This window comes from Rhincodon typus, chromosome 10 (genome assembly GCF_021869965.1).
Source record: "Rhincodon typus isolate 14 chromosome 10, sRhiTyp1.1, whole genome shotgun sequence".
Lineage (NCBI taxonomy): Eukaryota > Metazoa > Chordata > Chondrichthyes > Orectolobiformes > Rhincodontidae > Rhincodon > Rhincodon typus.
This window is the reverse complement of record NC_063341.1, coordinates 27,503,920-27,524,600: the sequence shown is the minus strand read 5'-3', so window position 1 is coordinate 27,524,600 and position 20,681 is coordinate 27,503,920. Positions and strand designations below refer to the sequence as shown.

Genomic DNA, 20,681 nt, shown 5'->3' with positions numbered 1-20,681 from the left:
TGCTGTGTTCATCCAGCTCTGCACCTTGTTGTCTCGGATTCTCCAGCATCTGCAGTTCCTACTATCTCTTGTGTCTGATAGTTGTTTTTGAAGTGTAAACTTTAAGTAGGCTTTGTTCCTATCAGAGTTCGTAAAGTATTCCTGGCCTGTCTTGCCCAAACGGGAAATCAGTTCAAAGTCATTGGAGGAAGTTGAGGAATGTCGCATGACTATGCCTACTGCTTACTCCAACTCTAGGCTTACTCCAACTCCTGGGTAGGAGTCACTTGAAGACATACAATGGACCATAAGCTGTGAGAGCTTGCTTATTGAAGCGGTCTCAGCTGTTAAACCATGGAAAATATCTGGACAGAAACGCTCTCCTTTAGTCACACACATTTGTCTATTTTATGAATCCTTGCTTGCTTTGCTTACCAGCCAGGAATTCCAAAAGCCAACATCTGCACCAGTTAGGCATGGTCTGTACGTAATATTCAGCTTTCTTCCTAAACCTAAAATACAAATTTTAACCAGCTTGGAAGGTTCAGAAGATTCCCCAGCATTTTGAGCATGCACCATTTAACCTTCAATTTACTACTGAACATAATTTCCACAGAAATAATTGGGATAGATGTATATTGGGAAAATGACTGGAATAGGTTTGGACTTTTGAAGACTAAATTTACCACAGGAAATGATGCTGTTGTGCTTTTGAGGAAAAAGAACAGTGACCTATTAAATGTTGATGTTAACTTGGGAGAATAACCTATGCAGTGAATTGGGGAGTTATTTTGTGGCAGTGTGAGGATAGATAAATATTCTGAAATTTTGTAGATACTTTTGGGATCAGCTGACTTTATGTTAGAGGTTAAACAATGTTTGTACATAGTCTCTAAAAGGATTCGATTTGATGGGTTTTTTCTAGCTTTTCCTTGTTTTCTTATGGTCTTAAGCCAACAAATATCCTCTCCTGGTTTGTCTGGTTTTGTAAACATTTACTACAAGATTTCTTCTGTTATGTGTAACAAAATCCTGATCTTTATAAACAGTTTTATGACTTTGTTTCTCACTCTAAGAGGAAGTCTTTCTGCATGGAATGCTGACATTGTTTAAAAATTGACGCTAAATGTGGTTAGGCTAGAAAAAAACAAAATCGCCAAATTGCACATTCAATCTATGTAAATTTGAAACAAATCACTCAAAACTTTAAAATATGTTGGAACCGTAGCTGTTGAAGATTAGGTAATTTTATGAGGCATTGAACAGAAAATGTTTTTAATATATTCTGCAAAAATGCATTAATAGTTTCAAAAACACGTGAGGTCAGTAGATAACCTTGCCATAGCCATTTCTTGAACATGAACTTTTCTTTGTAAAAGTAATTCGAAGTCCACCAATTTTAAGAATTCAATTGGAACCATTTCTTCTATACTTTCATCATGAGAAACTTCATGTATAATGCTACCACGTTCTTCTTGAATCAACAGTTCCCCAGTTGAGAGTCCAGTGTCATGCTATTCAGCTGCCAAATTGTTCTACTTTTGATGTACTATAACTGCTTATCACTGGATAATAAACTGATGTGAACATGCCTTTGCAAATTAGATTATTTTGCTCTTTTGCAACAGACCCAAATTCTCTAAGTTTGCAGGCTAAACTAATTCATGCTTCAAGAATTGCAGTTGCATTTCCTTAGGAAATATATAGCTGGCAGTTGAGTCCTTTAACAGCATGTGCTCATTTGAAAGGAATTTTTTTTAAAAAAATGAATAGAATTACCAACTAACCACTTGATATTTACAGCATTTTGAAAAGACTGTAACCTGAGAACTGACAAGCCAGAGATCAAAGGCATGGTTTAGTGAATGAGTAAAGGGCCAGAAACTTCCTGCAATGAAAACCAAGCTTACAATGGCCAAAACCCGGTTTTGTTTAAAGTCTTATTTTATATGCAGTCATTAGTCCAATTGTGGTTCAGTATTGACCTAACTGGTCATAACTGGGTTCCTTTGTAATTTTTCATTTGAGGAATGACTTTTTTTTTTAAAAAAAAAGTTGAAATAAGCTGTAATTCTGAAATTGCAAAAACAAAGTTTAATTTTGCTATGTGCATTTAATTATTCCTCAGATTGCCTTGGTGTATCAGTACAGTTTTAAAACGAAGTATTAACAATGGACATAGAATTAAGATTTTCATATGAATTTCTAAAATGCCTAGAAGAGTCCAGAGAGGACGGTACTTAAAGCAATAGAAAAGATATATTTTTTTTAAAAAAGTAATCCCTGTCACTGTGATATTTAAGGGCTAAAGGCGAGTTAAAACTGGTGCTTAGAAATTATAATGGTACAGCTATTAAACATGTGATCTATACAGATCAAAAGCGTTTAAGATCTGACTTTTGCTGAGTTTGTTGATCTTAATTGGAGCAGCAATTAGGAAACTACACTAACCTCGGGGAACAGAATATCAGCCAACATCAGTTGACTCTTGCAAAAAATCTGCATGTGCCCCATGTTTTAGGACATCGGGTAAGCCAGAATCAGGGTTGGGTCTTCCGTTCTGCATGGTTTGCCTAACTTGCCTGTTGGAATCATTCATTGATAATGACCAATTATTATGAGCCAAAGAAAATATTCTTGCAAGGAGTTAACGCCCTTTGCAGCGAAAGGGAGACAACAAGCAGAAAGAAAAAATAAAAGCCATGTGTAACAGTATTTGGGAATAGACACTGGATCTTTCCCATGTTCAGTAATATGCCTCTGAAAACAAAAGCGCTGATATGGACTGACTTAGCTCAGTTTCATCACAGTAGAGCTTGAAGGATGTTTCATTTTTAAATAGTGTGTGGTTGGAGGAGATCCTTCACTATTTTTATGAGCTCCAATTTAACAGTAAGCCCTATTTGAAGAACAGCAATTCTGCCTAATGTATTTAATCATCTTTTTCAACACCCAGATCTGAGCATTATCATTGGTTGCTCATTTGTAGGAACAGTCCTTATGTAAACTCTGCAATTATTTACTTCAGTAGAATATCTCCCCTTCATGTTTGCAAATTGGCCAGAGCTATAGGCAAACTTGGATCTACAGTGAGCATGCCATCTGTTTGGGAATAGAACACCCCTGCTGTTTTAGGCTACTAGATGCCCCATATCACCACTGATAGTTTAGTTATGCCTCAGGCATCAACTGAAACATGGCAGAAAATTGTGTGAACACAACAGAAGTTCCATTGGTTAAGGTGAAGTATAGTATTGTTGGCATTATCTAACTTGCATATTTTGAAACTGCAGGTTCCTTCAAAAGAACTGTTTAGGATAACTACATTGAGAGGCCTGTTTTCACCAAAAGGCCATTCATTTTGATTTCTTTCTCTCTTTGCACCTCACTAGTGGAAAAAGATTAATAGTTTTGACCTAAAATTATATAGACTGTAAAAGAGCTCCTGCCAGTTTTTGAAGCTTAAGTATTTTAAATTTTGCAACAGCACAAAAAGCGGCTATATGATGAACATTCCAGGAACTGGAACTTGACTACTGAATGTTACTTGGGCAAGCTTTTGAAATGGAATGAACAAGTGTGAATTTTAACAAAGGGCTTGATCTGATATCCGATATTGCTGAACAATTTCCAATTTTGATGCTGATTTTAAGAAAAGCTGTCAACTTCTATGGACTGAGGATCAAGCACTTAAGCCACAAGTATAGCCAAAGGGCTTTCACTTTGCCAAATGGAATTTTTAATGACAGGATTGGCAAGCCTGTTGGAAAATTAGAAGTTTGTGCACTGAAAAAGCTAGTTATATATGATGACTGGAAATAATTTAATTGATCAGTTGGGCAACTGCCAGGTGGTGAATATTTCATATCCAGAATTTTGCTGGTTTTCAATACATTTCAAGTCAGAGTGGGCTTAGTTTTTGGGATGCTAGTTAGAGTTTAACCCATACCCCTCGATTATATTTGGCACAGAAAATCATAATATATTAGTCAAGATGGAATGAAAGTAGACTACTTAGCTAACAATGAATTTCATTGTTTTATAGACATACACAGAAATATGTTCATTGTTTTCTTAACCTTGTTGCACTTTTGGTTTGCCCCAAATGGAGACTTGGCCCAACACCTTAATTTTAAGTCTTCTGTTAATTTTTCCATTCAGAGTTAAATATTAGAATGAGAAGCAGAAAGAAGAAGGAATATGCCTTCAAGTCAGCTCCACTGCATAGTAAAATTGTAATTGATCATCAACCTCAGCTCCACTGATCTCCATATTCCTGATTCCCTTGTATTCAATAATCCATCAATTTCAACTTGAATATATTTAATGACTGAGTTCTCTTGGGTACAGAATTTCAAAGATTCATGACCAAGTGAAAACATTGCTGTTTATCTCAGTCTTGAAATAGCTGTGTATTTCATATCCTGAAACAATAGTTCCTAATTCCAGACTCATCAGCCAGGAAAGGATGCAACCCCTCTCTATCTTCCATATCAATCCATCTAAAAATTCCATATTGTTAAACTGTTTATTAATCTTTTGAACGCCGCTGTATTTCCAGGTTCTGCTTAACCTCATTCAGCAACACTTTTTCATTCCAGGAATCAAATTGTGAGCCTTCATTGCATGCCTTTCCAACACATATATTCTTCCTTAGATATGGTACCAAACTGTTCAGGTATTCGAAATGTGCTGTCACTCCAGGTTTTATGATTACAACAAGACTTCCAGCACTCAAACCCCTACCCCGGAAACAAAATTGTGTACCATCTGCCTTCCTAATTGGTTGCTGTAGCTGCATGTTAACTTTGTCTTTCTTGTACAAGAAAACTTAGATGCCTCTGAACCACCAATGTTTGAGTTTCTCATCATTTAAAAGATTTTAGCTTTTCTATTTTCCTACCCTCATTACCCTGCATTATACTCCATTTGCTACTTTCTTGCCCATCTACACAAATAATCTCTGTTTGCATAGCCATTTTCCTTGCAGCTTGCTTTGCCACTGAGCTTTGTGTTGTGAGTGAATCTGAGTACAGTGGGAAAGTGCCCTTTCCTCCAGGAAATTGATAAAAGTTGCAAACAGCTCAGAAACATAGAATACGTCTGTTTGATTGTCATTCCCTTTAATCATAGAATTCCTACAGCATGGAAGCAGGCCATTGAGTCCACACCAACACTCTGAGCAGCTTCCAGCCCAGAGCCACCCTATAACCCTGCATTTCCCATGGCTAATCCACCTAGCTTGCATATCTCTGGACACTGGGCGATTTACCATGGCCAATCCAACTAACCTGCACATCTTTGGACAGTGGGAGGAAACCCACGCAGATACGGGGAAAATGTGCATACTCTACACGGACAATTGCCCGAGGGTGGAATTGAACTTGAGTTTCTGGTATTGTGAGACAGCAGTGCTAACCACTGAACCACTGTATGAACCTGTCAGTTGACGGTGCAAGTGAGGAGGGTCTGTGCTGTTAAATTTTATTTAAGGCAAAGTTGCATTATTATTTAAGCGCTTAATGCTGTAAATAAAGTATAACTGTGATATGTATACCCCCTACATTAGTTTCTATTACTTAGTGTGTGTTTTTACATTGATTGTGTGGTCCACTTGATCAACCAGAATATTTAATCAATCGGTACACACTCCTGGTCCCATCGGTGCCTGTTAATAAAAGCTTTGCTGCAGTTAGTAGTTTGTACACTCCCTTCAAAGGAGGGCTTTTTAATTTGGTATGTCCCTAAGCAGGGGAAAGATTTAAGGTAGAGATTAGGAAAACAACTGAGACATAATTGATGCAATGCATGGAGGTGCAACAGGACATCATCCCTCAGGTTGCTGGTGTAGGAGGCAGGATTTATTTTCCCTCTGAGGATAATGAATCTGTGGAATGTGTCACTATAAAGGCTGACTCATTGGATATGTCCAAGCTTGAGACAGATTTTTAATCAATGAGGGAATCAAGGCTGATGGAGACAAGGAAGGAAAATAATTTTGATCATTATCGGATCAGCCATGATCTCATTGAATGGCGAAGCTGACTTAATAGGTTGAATAGTCCACTTCTGTTCCAATGTCTTATGAACCGTGAATCACACAGTGGCCATGTTCCAATAAGAGATTTGCGACCCTACTGTTATTCGGCCTGTACCACCTTCACTCAATACACTGATCTATTTTCAAATATTATTTTTTTAAAACACGTTTGGCACGTTTAAGAATCAGTTGAAGGCTACTCAGCCATAGTTTCTGCTTCTCCTTCTCTCCATTATAATACTCCTATGAGGACACTCCTGGTGGGTCTAAAATAGTTGAATTTAAATGGTTTATTAAACTGAGGATGTTCATGTCAGGGAGTTGAGGTTTTTACTCTTGGACAGAAGTAGACTCCGGCCAGGATATTGTTTAGCACTTTTCTTGATGTTATTTAAAACTGCCCAAGACAGATTAGTCTTTAAAGTTTTTGAGAAGATTTGTAACTTGGGGTGTGGATGAGGTTGTAGACTTGGTCGCCGAGCTGGTGTGTTTGGTTACAGAGGTTTCGTCACCCTGCTAGGTAACATTGTCAGTGCACCTCCGCTGAAGCGTTGGTTTTCTGTCCTGCTTGTTATTTATATGCCTCGGTTTGTTGGGGTGGTTGGCATTACTTTCAGTTATGTTTCTTAGAGGTTTGTATATCGGGTCCAGTTCGATGTGTTTGTTGATGGTTCCGGTTGGAATGCCAGAAGTTCCCTGGCTTGTCTCTGTTTGGCTTGTGCGATAAGTGGATGTGTTGTCCCAGTCAAATTCGTGTCCTCCTTTGTCCGTGTATTGAGACCAGTGAAAACTGGTCCTGTCTCTTGGTGGCTAATTGGTATTCATGTATCCTTATTGTAAGTTTTCTTCCAGCTTGGTCTAGGTAATGTTTCTCACAGATCTTGCATGATATTTCGACTGGGGCAACACCTCTACAATCGCAGTCTCCCTCCAAGGGCTGTCCATTGCAGACCAGCACGAGGCTTCCACATGGTCTGACTGCTGGCTGCTGCCACACGCTATCCTGAGCTGCTGCTACCACTTCGCACCGGACCTCTGGTCCCTGGCTTCTCTGCTCCAGGCTGTCGACCCCACATCAGAGGCCAGGTATCCGAGGCTGAGAGTCGGAGAAGACAGAAAAGAAAACCACAGAATGGAGGAAAAGAGGGAGGAAAAAAAAAAAGAAAAAGAATGGGTGGAGCAGACACCCTACACCACCGCCGTCTTACTGGAATAACTTTATCTGAAATTGTGAATTTACTGTTAGAATAGGACAGTTTTGTGCGGTGCTCTCATGCCTATTTGAAGCAACAATAAAGAAGAATCAAGAATAGTCTAAAGAGTTGAATTTAAGGTGAGATGAGAATGACAGTCCTTGATGTCAAGGCCGCATTTGACGAAGTGTGGCAAGTAGGGATATTTGCCCATGATTGCACAAAGTTCTGTACCATTCGTGATTCCTTAGATACTGAAACAGTCCATGTTCTAATGCAGCAAGACCGGGACAATAGCCAGATTTGAGCTGGCAAGTGATATTCATGTGACACAAGTGCCAGGCAATGACCATCTCCAATAAGAGAGAGTTAGATCATCGTCCTTTAACATTCAATGGCATTATCATTACTGAATCCCACGCTATCAACATCTGGTCATACCATTGAACAGAAACTGAACTGGACTAATCATATCAGTACTGTGGCTACTACAGCAGGTCAGACATGAGGAATCCTGCAAAGAGTAACTTGTCCTGATTACTTAAAGCCTGCCCAAGTCAAGAAGATGATGGAATGCTCCTCACATGCCTGAATGAATACAACACATTTAATTGACAGCACATCCACAAACATTCACTAATACTCAGTAATAGCAGTGTGTACCATTTAAAGATGCACTGCAGAAATTCACTACGTATCCTTAACAACAATTTCCAAACCCCTAATCATTACCATCTTTAAGGATGAAGGCAGCAAGTACATGGGAACACCACCACCTTCAAGTTCCCCTTCATATCACTCACCATCTTAACTTGTAAATATATCGTTTTTCAATTGCTGATTCAAAATCCTGGAACTCCCTCTCTAACAGCATTATGTGTATTCTTATTCCAAATGGATTGCAGTGCTTTCAGAAATCAGCACATACCACCTTCTCAAGGGTAATTGGGGATAAGCAATAAATGCTGGCCCACCCATGAGTGAATAAAACAAAATGCTGCCCAACCTCTGCTGGATACTTCCTTCAAGGAAAAAAACAGATACACAATTTAAAAGAAAGACACATTCTCTTTGGAACTGACTGACTTTGTACAGCTATGACCAGAAGCAAGTCATCTACACAGTGCCGATTTAAAATTAAAAGATGGTTTCTGGAGTTTGCTCAATTACTGTCTGCTGGGGAGAACAAATTCAACCCTTCCCTTGTAGGCTTAGCTGTGAGGCTGTGTAGGTCCTTTGATGAAATTGGACAAATTAGCTAGAAATGCCTTTTCTCTAGTCCTATAACAAAATGTTATTTTACTGATGACCTAGTGTAAGTACAGTTCCATTTCTTCAATCTATATTAGATTTAAACTTTACAGACTATAAAATATCAGTTCTGTTAACTGTCTCAATGATAATTCATTGAGAGTGAGATTTTAACTCTTTCCAAACCCATCAGCTTGAGCAGTGTTAAAATCAGATGCAATGTCTCAATTTAGATATCTGATTTTATTGTTTTGTTTGATGGGATAGAGAGAAGAAATAAGTTTTTCAAATATTATTTCTCAGAATTAGTGAATTAGATTTTATCTTTACTTTGCACCTCGTAATCACAGGAGATCAATTTTACTTCATTTGTCTTTAATATTATTGCTCATCCATATTAGATGGCTTAAGTTAATAATATTCTTTCCATTCATTAACATTGGTTAAAATCCAAAAAAAATTAGTGTTTGGTATATTTCACATTCATCGTTTTAGAACTTTGCAGATGTCTACCAATGTAATATTGGGATTACTTATTTATTTTCATTTGCATACTGCATGTTATGAATTACTTTCACAACTCCTATACATTAAGCACCATCAAGTGGACAGTAAGTGAACTGCAATAATATGTCTTTGGTCCACCACTTTTTTTTTAAAGCACATTCTCCAAAAGTTTAATGTTTCCCTTTCACATTGACTAGAACTGGATGAAACACTCAAACTTGACCAGAACAATATGAAATGTGATCATTACGTCGCTGACTTGTATTCAGATTTGGCTGTGCAGTCCAGCATCCTTTTGACTTAAATTGGCCACTCCACATTGGTTGGATGTGTCAGTTCAGGCTTTGAAAGTATTATGCAGATATATGTCTCTGATCTGCCATTGTTAAGATTAAAGAATTTGTATGACTCAGTTTTGTAAATTAAGAACAGTAGCGATCTCAGCATTACACTTTGAGATAACCCACCCCTGATGAATAAGACTATAACTCATGGTTCTAAAGTTGGCCGTGTCTGTGTTGGATATAAGCACCACATTTGTCTCTTTCCAATCTTTTGTACCTCATGTCTGTTGATGCCTCTCTAATGACTTTAGGGCCTCTCAGAACTTCTCATCTTTCAAGGAAATAAACAGAGAGACATCATTTGTTCTAATTTTTATGTAAGGTCAAAACAAATAGGTTTTATATGCTATTTTTTTAAAGCTTATTGGCTTAGGAAGCATTGGTCCAGATATTGCAGTTAGCTGTTGTTGACCTTGAATGCTTCACACCAAGATCCAGCTGTGAGGCGTAGATATCACCTTTCCTGACACAAGTTCATTCTGGTCCCAGCTACAGAGAATCTCTGCTTTATCAGTAACAGTATTTATTACGAAATGAAATTATTTGGCATTCCACAAACATGAAATCAATTTTCCTTGGCCAAATGGTTTCTTCAGCTGTAATTGGCCCAGAACTTCTAAGACCAATCACATGGGAAAAGTACCCACTCACCTGCGCATGCTTTTTAACGGCTGGTAGTCTGATGCTGATCTCCCTGAAATCTCGGTTGCAATGCAGGGAAAGCTAAGCTGCCATAATGCCAGAGGAGCTGGGAGCACCCCTTACGGCAGCAGTGGACAGCATAGAGCTTTAAACTCATAGATAAGTTGAATCAAAGTTCTGCACCGTTTTTCTGAATCTGTTCATATTTAATGTTATTGTTAATAACTCGTAAATGTATTTTTTCTTACAAACATTAATATTGTCATTTAATAATTCTATGTAATTAGTTTCACTTATTAAATAAAAATGATTTAGTTTAGGCAAGTAACATAAAGGGGGGGGAAGGGGTGAAGTAAGTGGGTAAAAAAGAAGTGTGTCACCTGGATAGGGTGGGTGGATAGCATAGCAGGCAAGTGAGTGTCTGGGTAAGGGTAGAAAGTTAGTGGGCAAGATGGGTCTGGTGGGATACAAGTTAGGTTGCAAGGAAGAATTATCGTGGTTTGGATAGGATTTGGTGGTGGTGGGAGCTGGGGTCTGGTCAAGGAATGGAGTTGGTGGATGGAGGAGGTTTCCAGATGGATGGGGATGTGTGAGGAGAATATGTCAGGGATTGTGACAAGCCAGGTCAGGTGGGTGAGGATGTAGCAGTGATTTGACTGGGTCTGTGGTGAATTGGAGGGGTCAATTATACAATTACTGAGTTAGAACTGGTTTTAATCTTTCTGACATTTGTTGGGTAAATATCTAGGTAAGTGAATTGGAACCCTCTGTCACTTCTGATTCTAACTCAAGACTTGGACCTTTTTTTGAGGAATCCGGATGCCAGGTAATTGTCGATGTTTTAAACAGACTGGGAAATTCCTGTTATTGTCAGGTGTGTTGCAATATCCACATGGTCACAAAGCCCAACTCCTGTTTGTGTTGCTGTAGCAATTATCTTACCTTTGAAAGATCTAAATACATCATTAAAAATGCAGTTACAACTTATGGGGACCCATAAAGGCCTCTGAGATGGCATTGGCTTTTGTTACTTATTGCACTGCTGCTCCTCCTGTCTGTACAACTACTGATGTCATGCCTCACTGAAGTAGTTCGCCAGAGATCAAGCTCCACTATTCCCAAAGTAGTCACAAAGTAAGTACACAGAATTCCCCAATTTACCAGTCTTCCTAGACCTAGATTGACAGAAAGCTCTGACCAGGTTTCTGTATTTTATAAGAGTCACTATTTATGACAAGCAGATTTTACAAACAAGACCCAATGAGAGAGAGACTTTTTTTGGCTGCCTGGACATGGAATCCAGTCCCTCATTGTGCATTTTATAGGAATTGTGCCAAGATGCTTGAGGAGCTAGCTTCATGAATGATGCTGACTTTTGTTTGATAGTCTTCCTGTTTGGAGAATGCAGCAGTCACATTGCTTATGGAATTTGTTTAGTGCCCTTGCATATCTGATACACGGTCCAGATCCATTCAGTAATGGAGTGAAAACAACTCTATGGGACTTCTGTTGCCTTGCAGTGGTCTTTGCTGTCAAATATTTGCTGGTGTATTTTGTACAAGGCTAAACTGGCACAACTGATCCAGTGTTGGATCTCCTTGTCAGAATTAGCCTTTTGAAATGGATAGCTATCAAACTTTGGAAGGTGCACAACATTTCCTGAGTGTCTCCTTCGACATATATGGGTGATTTGAATATTTGACTGACCAGGTTTGGCTTTTGTTTTGGCGACGTTCAAGAGAAGGCCAAATTTCCTGTATGTGGAATTTAAGTGAATGAAAATAGCTTGCAAATTTGGTGCAGAGTTAATATCAAGTGGGGAGTTATTCTCAAACCATAGATTTTTACCCCATCTGGTTTAGATGTGAATTCAGACCCCCAACAATGTTATTGATTGTTGACTGCCCTTAAAAGTGACCAATTAATGCTGCCCATGATTGAACAAAAATAAGGTAGGAGCAAATTACTGCAGATGCTGGAATCTCTATTGAAACCAAAAATTACTGGAAATCGCAGCGGGTCTGACAGCATCCACAGTAAGAGAGCAAGCTAACATTTTGAGTCTAGATAGTTCTGATAGTCATCTAAAATTAAAATGTTCACTTGTTCTCTCTATAGATGCTGCCCGACCCACTCTGATTCCCACAATTGTTTGTTTTCTGTACTGAATAAGAAATAAATCTTGAAAGAGAGAGCATGCCATGGAATCTCTGACTTAGCTATGATCAACTTAAAGAAAGAAAATAAGACTGCTTGGGATAACGAGAGGGGTATCCCTGTTGTCCACCATAGGGAAGGTCATTGCAAATGTCCTCCTCAATTGCCTCCTTTCTGTGACTGAAGTGTTGCTACCAGAGTCAGAACCCATACATCCAAATACACAGTGGACATGTTCTTCACAGGAAGAAAAGTTCAAGAAAAATGTGGAGAGCAGCATCATCCTTTGTACGTGGCTTTCTTCGACTTCACAAAGGTCTTTGATTCTCAACTGGGAAGGATTATCTCGCATCTACCATAAATCTGGCTGCTCGCAGAAAATCATCTCCATCACCAAAGTGAAGAAGAATCTGTAAGGGAGCAATCATTTTGAGCATCTCTTGACAGGTTCAAGTGGAAGACCTGTGTGAAACTGCAAGCATATCACCCACTCACTTCTTCAACACCACCTACCACACATTTGGCGCCATGTGCTGAAGTATTTAGTTACCACAGGATCCCCACACCAAGAAAATCATCCTTGGTTCCAAGGGATATCTAAGAAGGAGGAGGATCTGTTCCAGATTTGATTTTAGTCATTAGGCATGAGCTGTTGGAATGTTGCCTTTTTGACTTGTGACTTTTGGCTCTTCTACTAAGCAACGAAGCAGCTCATGTTTGGCCCAGGAAGTCACATAATTAACCACTGTCGCCATCATCAAACTTGTTTAATAAAGACAATGTTCAAATCTAATGGTATGAACCAAGGAGTCTCGTGTTATTGACTTTATTTAATCCCACTGTTCTGAAATTGAGTTGGTTGTAAGAAGATTTTCCAAGTTGCTTTTGAGCTGCACTTGGAATCTCTCCCTTTGGTCAGGCTGCTTTAGGGCTGCTGTTCTTCCTCTTGGACATTTGATTTTGTGATGTCTTGGTGTTAGGTGCTTGATCGTTACTGATTTGAAAAATTTGATCCCATATGGTTTGAGTGATACAGACATCATTTAGATCTTTGATCAAACAATTATTTGTTTATAGGATGCAGCTGATGCTGGATAGGCCAGTATTGTTTGCCCAGCACTAATTGTCCCAGAAAATGACATGCCAGGAGGTCCATGCTTGTATCTAGAATGCCTGAATGTATTTTTGTAATTTCTTTCTGGGAAAAGAGTGTGTATTCTAACAAAGCCATTGCTGAAAACACTTTGTCTGCAGAAGGACACTATTTACATTGGCTTTTCCTCTGCTATCATGCCCAGTGATTTTCTTTCTGGATGTTAATGTCAAGACCATGCCTAGCATTAAAGTTTCCAGAAGAATTATCTTTTCCTCTTTTGGGATAGCAAGGGAATTTCAGTAATATTTTTATTGGCGTCTAAGTTGAGGTATAAGTGCTGATTATTGATTATGGTTGAGTTTTAGGTATAACTTTTCAGTTATGCAATTGGGGAGTTCTGGCAGTACATTTTAAAAAACCTGTTTGGTATGTCAAAACCAACTCTGTGGACATGAGGGTTGCTTCCAGTCTTTCCAATGAAAGATGTGCCCGCCCTTGTCCCTATATGTACCTCTTTCCAGTAAGACAGGTCTCACTGAGGGCAGTGATGTCAACTTGTGGTCTTGTAAGCTCTCAATTGCAGTTCTTTTTTTGGAACAATCAGCCTTGAGATTATTGAGTATTGTAACATTCCAAATTGCAAAAATTTAAGGTATTCTTTCCTGACCACAAAGATAGTGTTCCTGTTGGTTGTGGTGGCCCAGCAAGGAGAAAGTGAGTCGGCTTATGTTTAGGGCAAGATTTCCAGGCCCTTCCCTACATCTCTGTGGAAGGATGTGTACCACTATCTCTTTTGATGAACAAAGGATATCCTCAAGAGGACTATGCAATCTCACATGCAACTTCTCAAAGACACAAACACAGGGATCCAACAACCATTGCACATCTGTCATTTTGTCCAGACTTTGACCAGGGACACAGGTTCTCAGCCCTGTCCCAATCGTCAATCTTTCATCATCATAAGACTTTGCATAATGACCTTTGTAGAAGTCTGCACATGGCTTTGTTTAACATTGTGACCATGGGTCGCCACCATTGTCCACGCATATTTCCATCCAGATTTCCATCCACAATGACTGCAGACATCTTGCTGTAGGATTCTTCCACCTTTGCAGCCAGTGAGACGCTGTGTTCCATTACCTGTTTTGACCTTGACGTTTTGGATACACTTTCTCTAACATCACCACTATGCCCCCCTCATCCTTGACATGGTGGAGAGGTTTATGTGCTAGCAAGGTGCTTAAGTGATGTCATCAGGAGCTCCTTGCTCCTAGTAGAGCCATCCAAGGCAAGAACGTTGCAGAGTATGTGACTGTTATTGGACACCATGTCTAGACTGACTAGTCTTTCTGAAGACTATTTTGCTCCATTCTCTTGTCACGTTCCTGCAATTTGCATGTTTGCTTAAATTTGTAAAATGAAGTAATTGGCTACATTTGGATTCTAAATAATAATTTGTTGCTTAGTTGAAATTCAAAGCTATTAGAATAGAAATATAAATCACAATTGATGGTATAGAAATAGTCATTGTCCACCCTTTATTAGCAGGGTGTCCTGCAGCCACTATGTCTCACAATGTCTGTACTAATGACATAGGTAGGGGGATGAGATCCTGCAAGCAGCCAAGGAGTTAGGAAACGAATTGAAAGCAGTATCCTTAAAGAAGTAATTTCAGGAATACTTTCAACCCCACTTGCTAGTGAATATAGAATTGGGCATTTGAACATGTGGCTGGAGAATTTCTAAAGAAGTGGTATTGGGACTGATTCTGGACTAGGTGGGTCCTATAGAAGATAGGTGGGCTTCATCTTGGCAAGATTGGAATAAACATCCCTGCAGGGAGTTTCACTAGTGTGTATTTAGAATTAAAGGCACCAAATTTGGATGCACGCATAATTTGCAAAAACGTTACAGATTTGACTGTGCAATTTGAGGTCAATACGTATAATTTAAGATTGTGAATTGAATTTCCAAGGATATTTTTTATTCCAGGAAGAGGCAAACAGGAAAAGGAGGTAGTGGAGCACTCTTATTTTAATAAGGAACTTAAGAAGGGATCTTTGATGGATGTGTTCCAATTTTGAGATACTGAATTAATTTGAGTGGAACTAAGAAACAATAAAAGGCAGCAAACATTGGAAGGGATTGTTTATAGACCACCAGAATGTGTTGATAATGTGCATGGTTTAAACCAGAAAATTAGAGAAGCATCTAATGTGGGTAAGACAGTTATGATGGGTGATAAGGGGGAGATTGGGTGAACAAAATTGGCACTAATGCTGTGGAGAATAAATTCCTGGAGTGTGTTGGGGAACTGACTAGACTCGGGCAATTTTGGATTTAGTATTGTACAATGAGAAAGGACTAATTAATAACCTTTCTGTAAAGGAATTACTTATACTGAACATAATATGATGGAATTTTGCAAAAACTTTGAGTGCGATATAGTTCATTTTGAAACTAGGGTTTTAAATCTGAAGGTATGAGGGGTAGATTAGTTTTGTTGGATTGAGAAAACAAACTAAAAGATTGGGTGGTAGGCAGGCAATGGCCAGTATTTACAGAAATGCTGTATTATATACAATAAGTATACTTTCTTTTAAGGCACAAACACAAAGGGAAAGATGCATAAAATAAGTTAAAGGTTGCATTTGATCAAAAGAAGTGGCATATAACGATGCAGAGAAGTTGGTTAATGTGAGGATTACAACAAAAGAGGACCAAGCACCTGATTAAGAAAGGGAAAAGATAATATGAATGCAAACTAGTGAGGAACTAAAGGCAAACAGTAGAAGTTTATTTGGGAATGTGAAAAGGGGGAAAAAAGAACTAGGATAGAAGCGGACCCATTGCAAGTGGGAAGAAGGAAATAGTAGAGAAACAGTCACTTTACATCTCTTTTCACAGAAGAATAGAAAAACATCTTGGTCAACCAAGGGACTTGTGAAAAGGGGAAAATAAAAGGGTTTTTTTAAAATGGAGGAAACTGTAAGGCCATTCACTTGTTTCATTGTTCAATTAGATCATGAAAATCTAAACTTACCTTTACTCATTTTGGTGTCATATTCCTTAGATGCCTCCTTGTAAGAATATTATCAAAGTCAGTTGTAAAATATTGGCCATTTGCCGAGTATTCAACAGAACTTGAGTTCAGGATTTAGTGATATGAAATAATTAATAATTTGAAATGCCTAGAAGCTCCATAATCTGCAAGAGAAACAGTCTTAACCATGTCTAATTCTACTCAAAAAGCTATAAACTTCTCATTGAAAGCAAGCTAAGCTGATGATCTCTAGCGGTGAAAGTCATTAAAAGATTTGCGACAGTGTTAATCAGAATTTCAGGGGTTTATCCCCCTTTTTTCTGCTGACCAAAGTGAATTTACTTCGGTTTGACGAAAAAACTTGACAGAATTTTACAAATTAGTTCCTGTATTTCTTTCCACAGATACTGTCATACTTGCTGTGTTTCTCCAGCACTTTATTTATATTTCAGGTTTCCAGCAATGACATTTTACTTTTGTCAAGAGGCGATTTTTTTTCTTTTCCTTGAGAGTTTTCCCTTTTTACATATGAGGATGTCTCTATTTAAGCGTGGGCCTTGCATTTTTTACGTAACCTGTGACTGATTCACATACAATTTGCCATGCATCTGGCCCCTAAATTTAAAAGGTTTGACATCTCTGTTGTAAACCATGATGAGCTGTTGTGCCATGCATAAATCTGTCCAGTGGCTGATTTATATCACTTACTTGAGACCTAATTTCCTTGCAAAATCAACCAAATCATTGTTTCTATTTAATTACTTTGAATTAAATATCTCACCTGACTTTTATTGCTGGTGCAATAATTTTTAGAAGAGTAATGTCCTCATCAGCATGGAGAAAATCTAACCTCGCTACTTGGATTTCTACAAGATTTTATTTAAATGTCAGGTATTGAATTCACTGTGCAGGATAATTATTTTTACATTTCTTTCAACTCTTAGAGAATACCCCCTTAAGCATAGGTTCTTAAGTAAGTGCATGGAATACCTAAAGTAAATGTAACACTTTAAGTAAAAGATTAGAAAGCATAAGATCAGATGCGCATCTCTTGTTTTTGGAGTAATGCCCAACAGTGTAATCTGACTGTCATGTTCTTTGTTTGCTCAAATTGTACTCTCAGGGGAAAGCAACAGCAGCAGCTAGATCAGTGGTACCATGATTGGCTGTGTTGTGCAGCAGGGAGAATCGAAGTGTATGTGAGCCGTAGCAGTAGAGGACTGTATAATCAGGGGCATGGACACTTCTGTGGCCACGAGCAATATGTCAGGGTGCTGTGTGGCCTCACTGGTGCCAGGGAGAAGGATGTCTCGGAGTGGGCACAGGATATTCTGAAAGAGGAGGGTGAGCAACTTGACGTCATAGTTGGATTGTTTTAGCTAGAACATGTCAGGCTGAGGGGCAATCTGATAAAACTACAAAAAATTACATGAGGCATGGATAGGGTGAATAGTTGGAGTCTCGTTCCCAAAGTGAAAATTTCAAATAAGAGGGGGCATAAGTTTTAAGGAGATGTGTGAAGCAAGCCTTTTACACAGAGGGCGGTAGATGGCTAGAACACGCTGCCAGGGAGGTGTTAGAAGCAGATACAATCCGTAGAATCCCTAGAGTGTGCAAACAGGCCATTTGGCCCAACAAGTCTTCACTGACCCTCCGAAGCACATGCCACCCCGATTCGGCCACCTGCCTTATCTCTGCATTTCCCATGGCTAACTCACCTAGCCTACACATCCCTGGACATTCGGGGCAATTTAGCATGGCCAATCCACCTAACCTGCACATGTTTGCCTGTGGGAGGAAACCGGAGCACCACAGAATAAGCACGTGCCACACAGACATTTGCCCGAGGCCGGAATTGAATCTGGTTTCCTGACGCTGAGAGGCAGTAATGCTAACCACTGAGCTATCGTACCGCCCCTATGATAGCAATATTTAAGAGGCATTTAGACATGTGAACAGGCAGGGAATAGAGGGATATGGACCTATGCTGGCAGATAGGATTAGTTTAAATGGTGTCATCGTTGACGTAGACAGTGTGGGCCAAAGGACCTATTTCTGTGCTATATTGTTCTATGTTCTTAATTTCCAGCAATGGTACTTTATTTTAACTATGGATTTGTCTGAAATAAACATTTCTACCAAATTGAGTTACTTTATGGCCTTATTTAAATAACCTATCAAAAAAGCTAAACTGTAATCGAGTTGTTCTGGATTGGAGCCTAAGTCCAGGGTGAATAGTATTGTAAAACCTGTAGCATGCAACAGCATAAAAGTGTCTGTAGATGAAGTGAACATGTTTTTATGGTTTTTATTTTTTATGCAAGTCATATAAATACTGATATGTAGTGTTTGTTCTGAATGAGAATGATTATTAACGAACATTTTTTTGTAATTGTAATGTTTACTATCTTTAATTGTCTTATCCACATATCTGCACCAGATGCTTAAACACTGAAATGTTTTTATTATTCATCCTCCGGAGATCGGCTTGACAGTTGATTTATTGATCATGAAACTGTTTATATGACCTGTTGAAAGGTAGATGTCTACAGACCTAATAATTTGTGTGGTAGATTGGATGTCATGATGTAGTTAATCTTCCACTGTTACCTTCACATTGTTATTAATCCTGCACAGGACTCTCACTGGTATCAGAGTTGAGCCCCTCTCCTTGCAGAGTAATGCTTGGCTGAGGTGCTGTTGTTTGAATTAGGTTCTAAACCTAGGTTCCACTTTCATGTTTCACTGGCTCAAATTTATATTTGTCCTAGAAGAGCAACGTGTCCTTTTCTTTATCAATACCATTAAAAATGAATTAAATGCCATTGCTTTATAGAATCAGACTGTGCAGAAACTGTCATATTCGGTCACTTGTTTTGAAAGAAATTCATTACGTCTGAAGTGATACACTTTTTTAAAACTAAATGCTGAAAACGTGTTGGTTTCACATGCATTATCAGATCTGAATTATTTTAAGTTAAATTTTTAAGAAATGAATATTTTGTATTAATTACTTGTACCTGAATAATGCTGAACCTAAAATCTTACACCTTGTCTTTTTACTTATTTATGTTTTTAATTTCCCTGCTTTCAGTATGGCAATTGAAGGATTCGGCCAGGCAGTTAACTTTCCGGGGCGCCCTGTCACTGCTTATGGTTATCGCCCGGATGATCCTTACCTGTATTCATTCGGAAGCAGATAAGCCTGTCAAGAAATATTTATTGTTTCTGAAATATTTTGTATATAATTGAATCTGTAATGTTTTCTGAACCCTTGTCAGTGTTGCATGTTGCCATTGCTAACTTGTGATCTATAGAGTTTCAGGGTTTTTGTTTTTATGTAATGACCAGTGCCCTGATGTAATGGAAAATATGTGTGTTGTTCTAATGCATCATATGGTTTCTGTCTATTCTTTTGGACAGCTGAATAATTCTGAAGATTCTGGAGTACAGGATCTGATTTACAAAGACTAGTCTTCAATAAGTATCTACCTAAAGCTAATAAATTGGCTGCTTAATCTATAGGGTCTTGAGTTAATCTGATAAAATGCTTCCTATCCTAATATTTTTTACATTAGATTTTTATCTTTAAAGCTATTTACGACACTGGATACAGTAGTCCATGCTATTTATACTGTTATTCAAATGGTTATGTAATTGCACAGCCACCTAGTTAGCTCTAAATAACGCGAATTATATTTCTTGCTGGTTGATGCATTTCTTTCGTTCCATGTACTTGAAGCTTGTTTCAATTTATATTGCCATTATTGTGGCTTATGAACAAATGTGAATTTTAAATAGATTTGGCACAGCTTCGACAGTATCATATGTGTTGTATTTGTTTTACATTAACTGAACATAGTGAATTAATAAATGAGAACTCAAAATATGCACAACCAAAATGTTTATTTGTGTTAATTGTTCCATTACCAGAGCTGTTTTCTCAGTGGAGGATTTGCTGGAAAATATAATTTATAAATTAGATGAAAACAAAAGCAGCATTAATCCTCGCTATACAGAAGTCAATAAATGAATAATAATGAACAAAGTTTATAAAAAGTGAGTCTCCTTTCACCTAACTGGTTGCAAAGTCTTCCATTGGGCAGTCCCTCAAAGCAGGCTGTTTAAGATATTTGTTTCGTTGTCACTTGCAATTTCATGGTTTCTCACATCTCAGCATAAGTTTGAGTTATACCATTGCAGCCACTATTATAGGCTTGAAGGTCCAGCTGATCTTTTTCCCCTCAATCTTTTCCTTCCTCTCCCAAAGCTTGTTTCTTTGCTATGGAATTTTCAAGAAATAGTTATATTCCTACAGTCTTCACAGAATGCGCCTTTGGAGGAGGTGCTAGATGTTTCTCATTGTGGATAGACACTCATTGAATTCTTTACCACATTTCAGAACCTTTCAATGAATTTTGATCCATCA

The 20,681-nt window shown here is 38.4% G+C and overlaps 1 protein-coding gene across 4 annotated transcripts in view; it reads left to right on the top strand.

The window, feature by feature from the left end:
• Window positions 1–20,155, top strand: part of kifap3a (kinesin-associated protein 3a) — a 202,386-nt gene extending 182,231 nt beyond the window's left edge. For 3 of the 4 annotated variants that reach the window (XM_048602254.1, XM_048602255.1, XM_020527062.2), the window contains one exon: window positions 19,347–20,152. In XM_048602254.1, the coding sequence (XP_048458211.1) occupies window positions 19,347–19,455 (109 nt within the window). In that variant the 3' untranslated portion in view covers window positions 19,456–20,152. Of the gene's footprint in view, window positions 1–19,346 lie in introns of all 4 variants that reach the window. The other variant, XM_048602252.1, reaches the window with a different exon arrangement.
• Window positions 20,156–20,681: the final 526 nt, after the last annotated feature.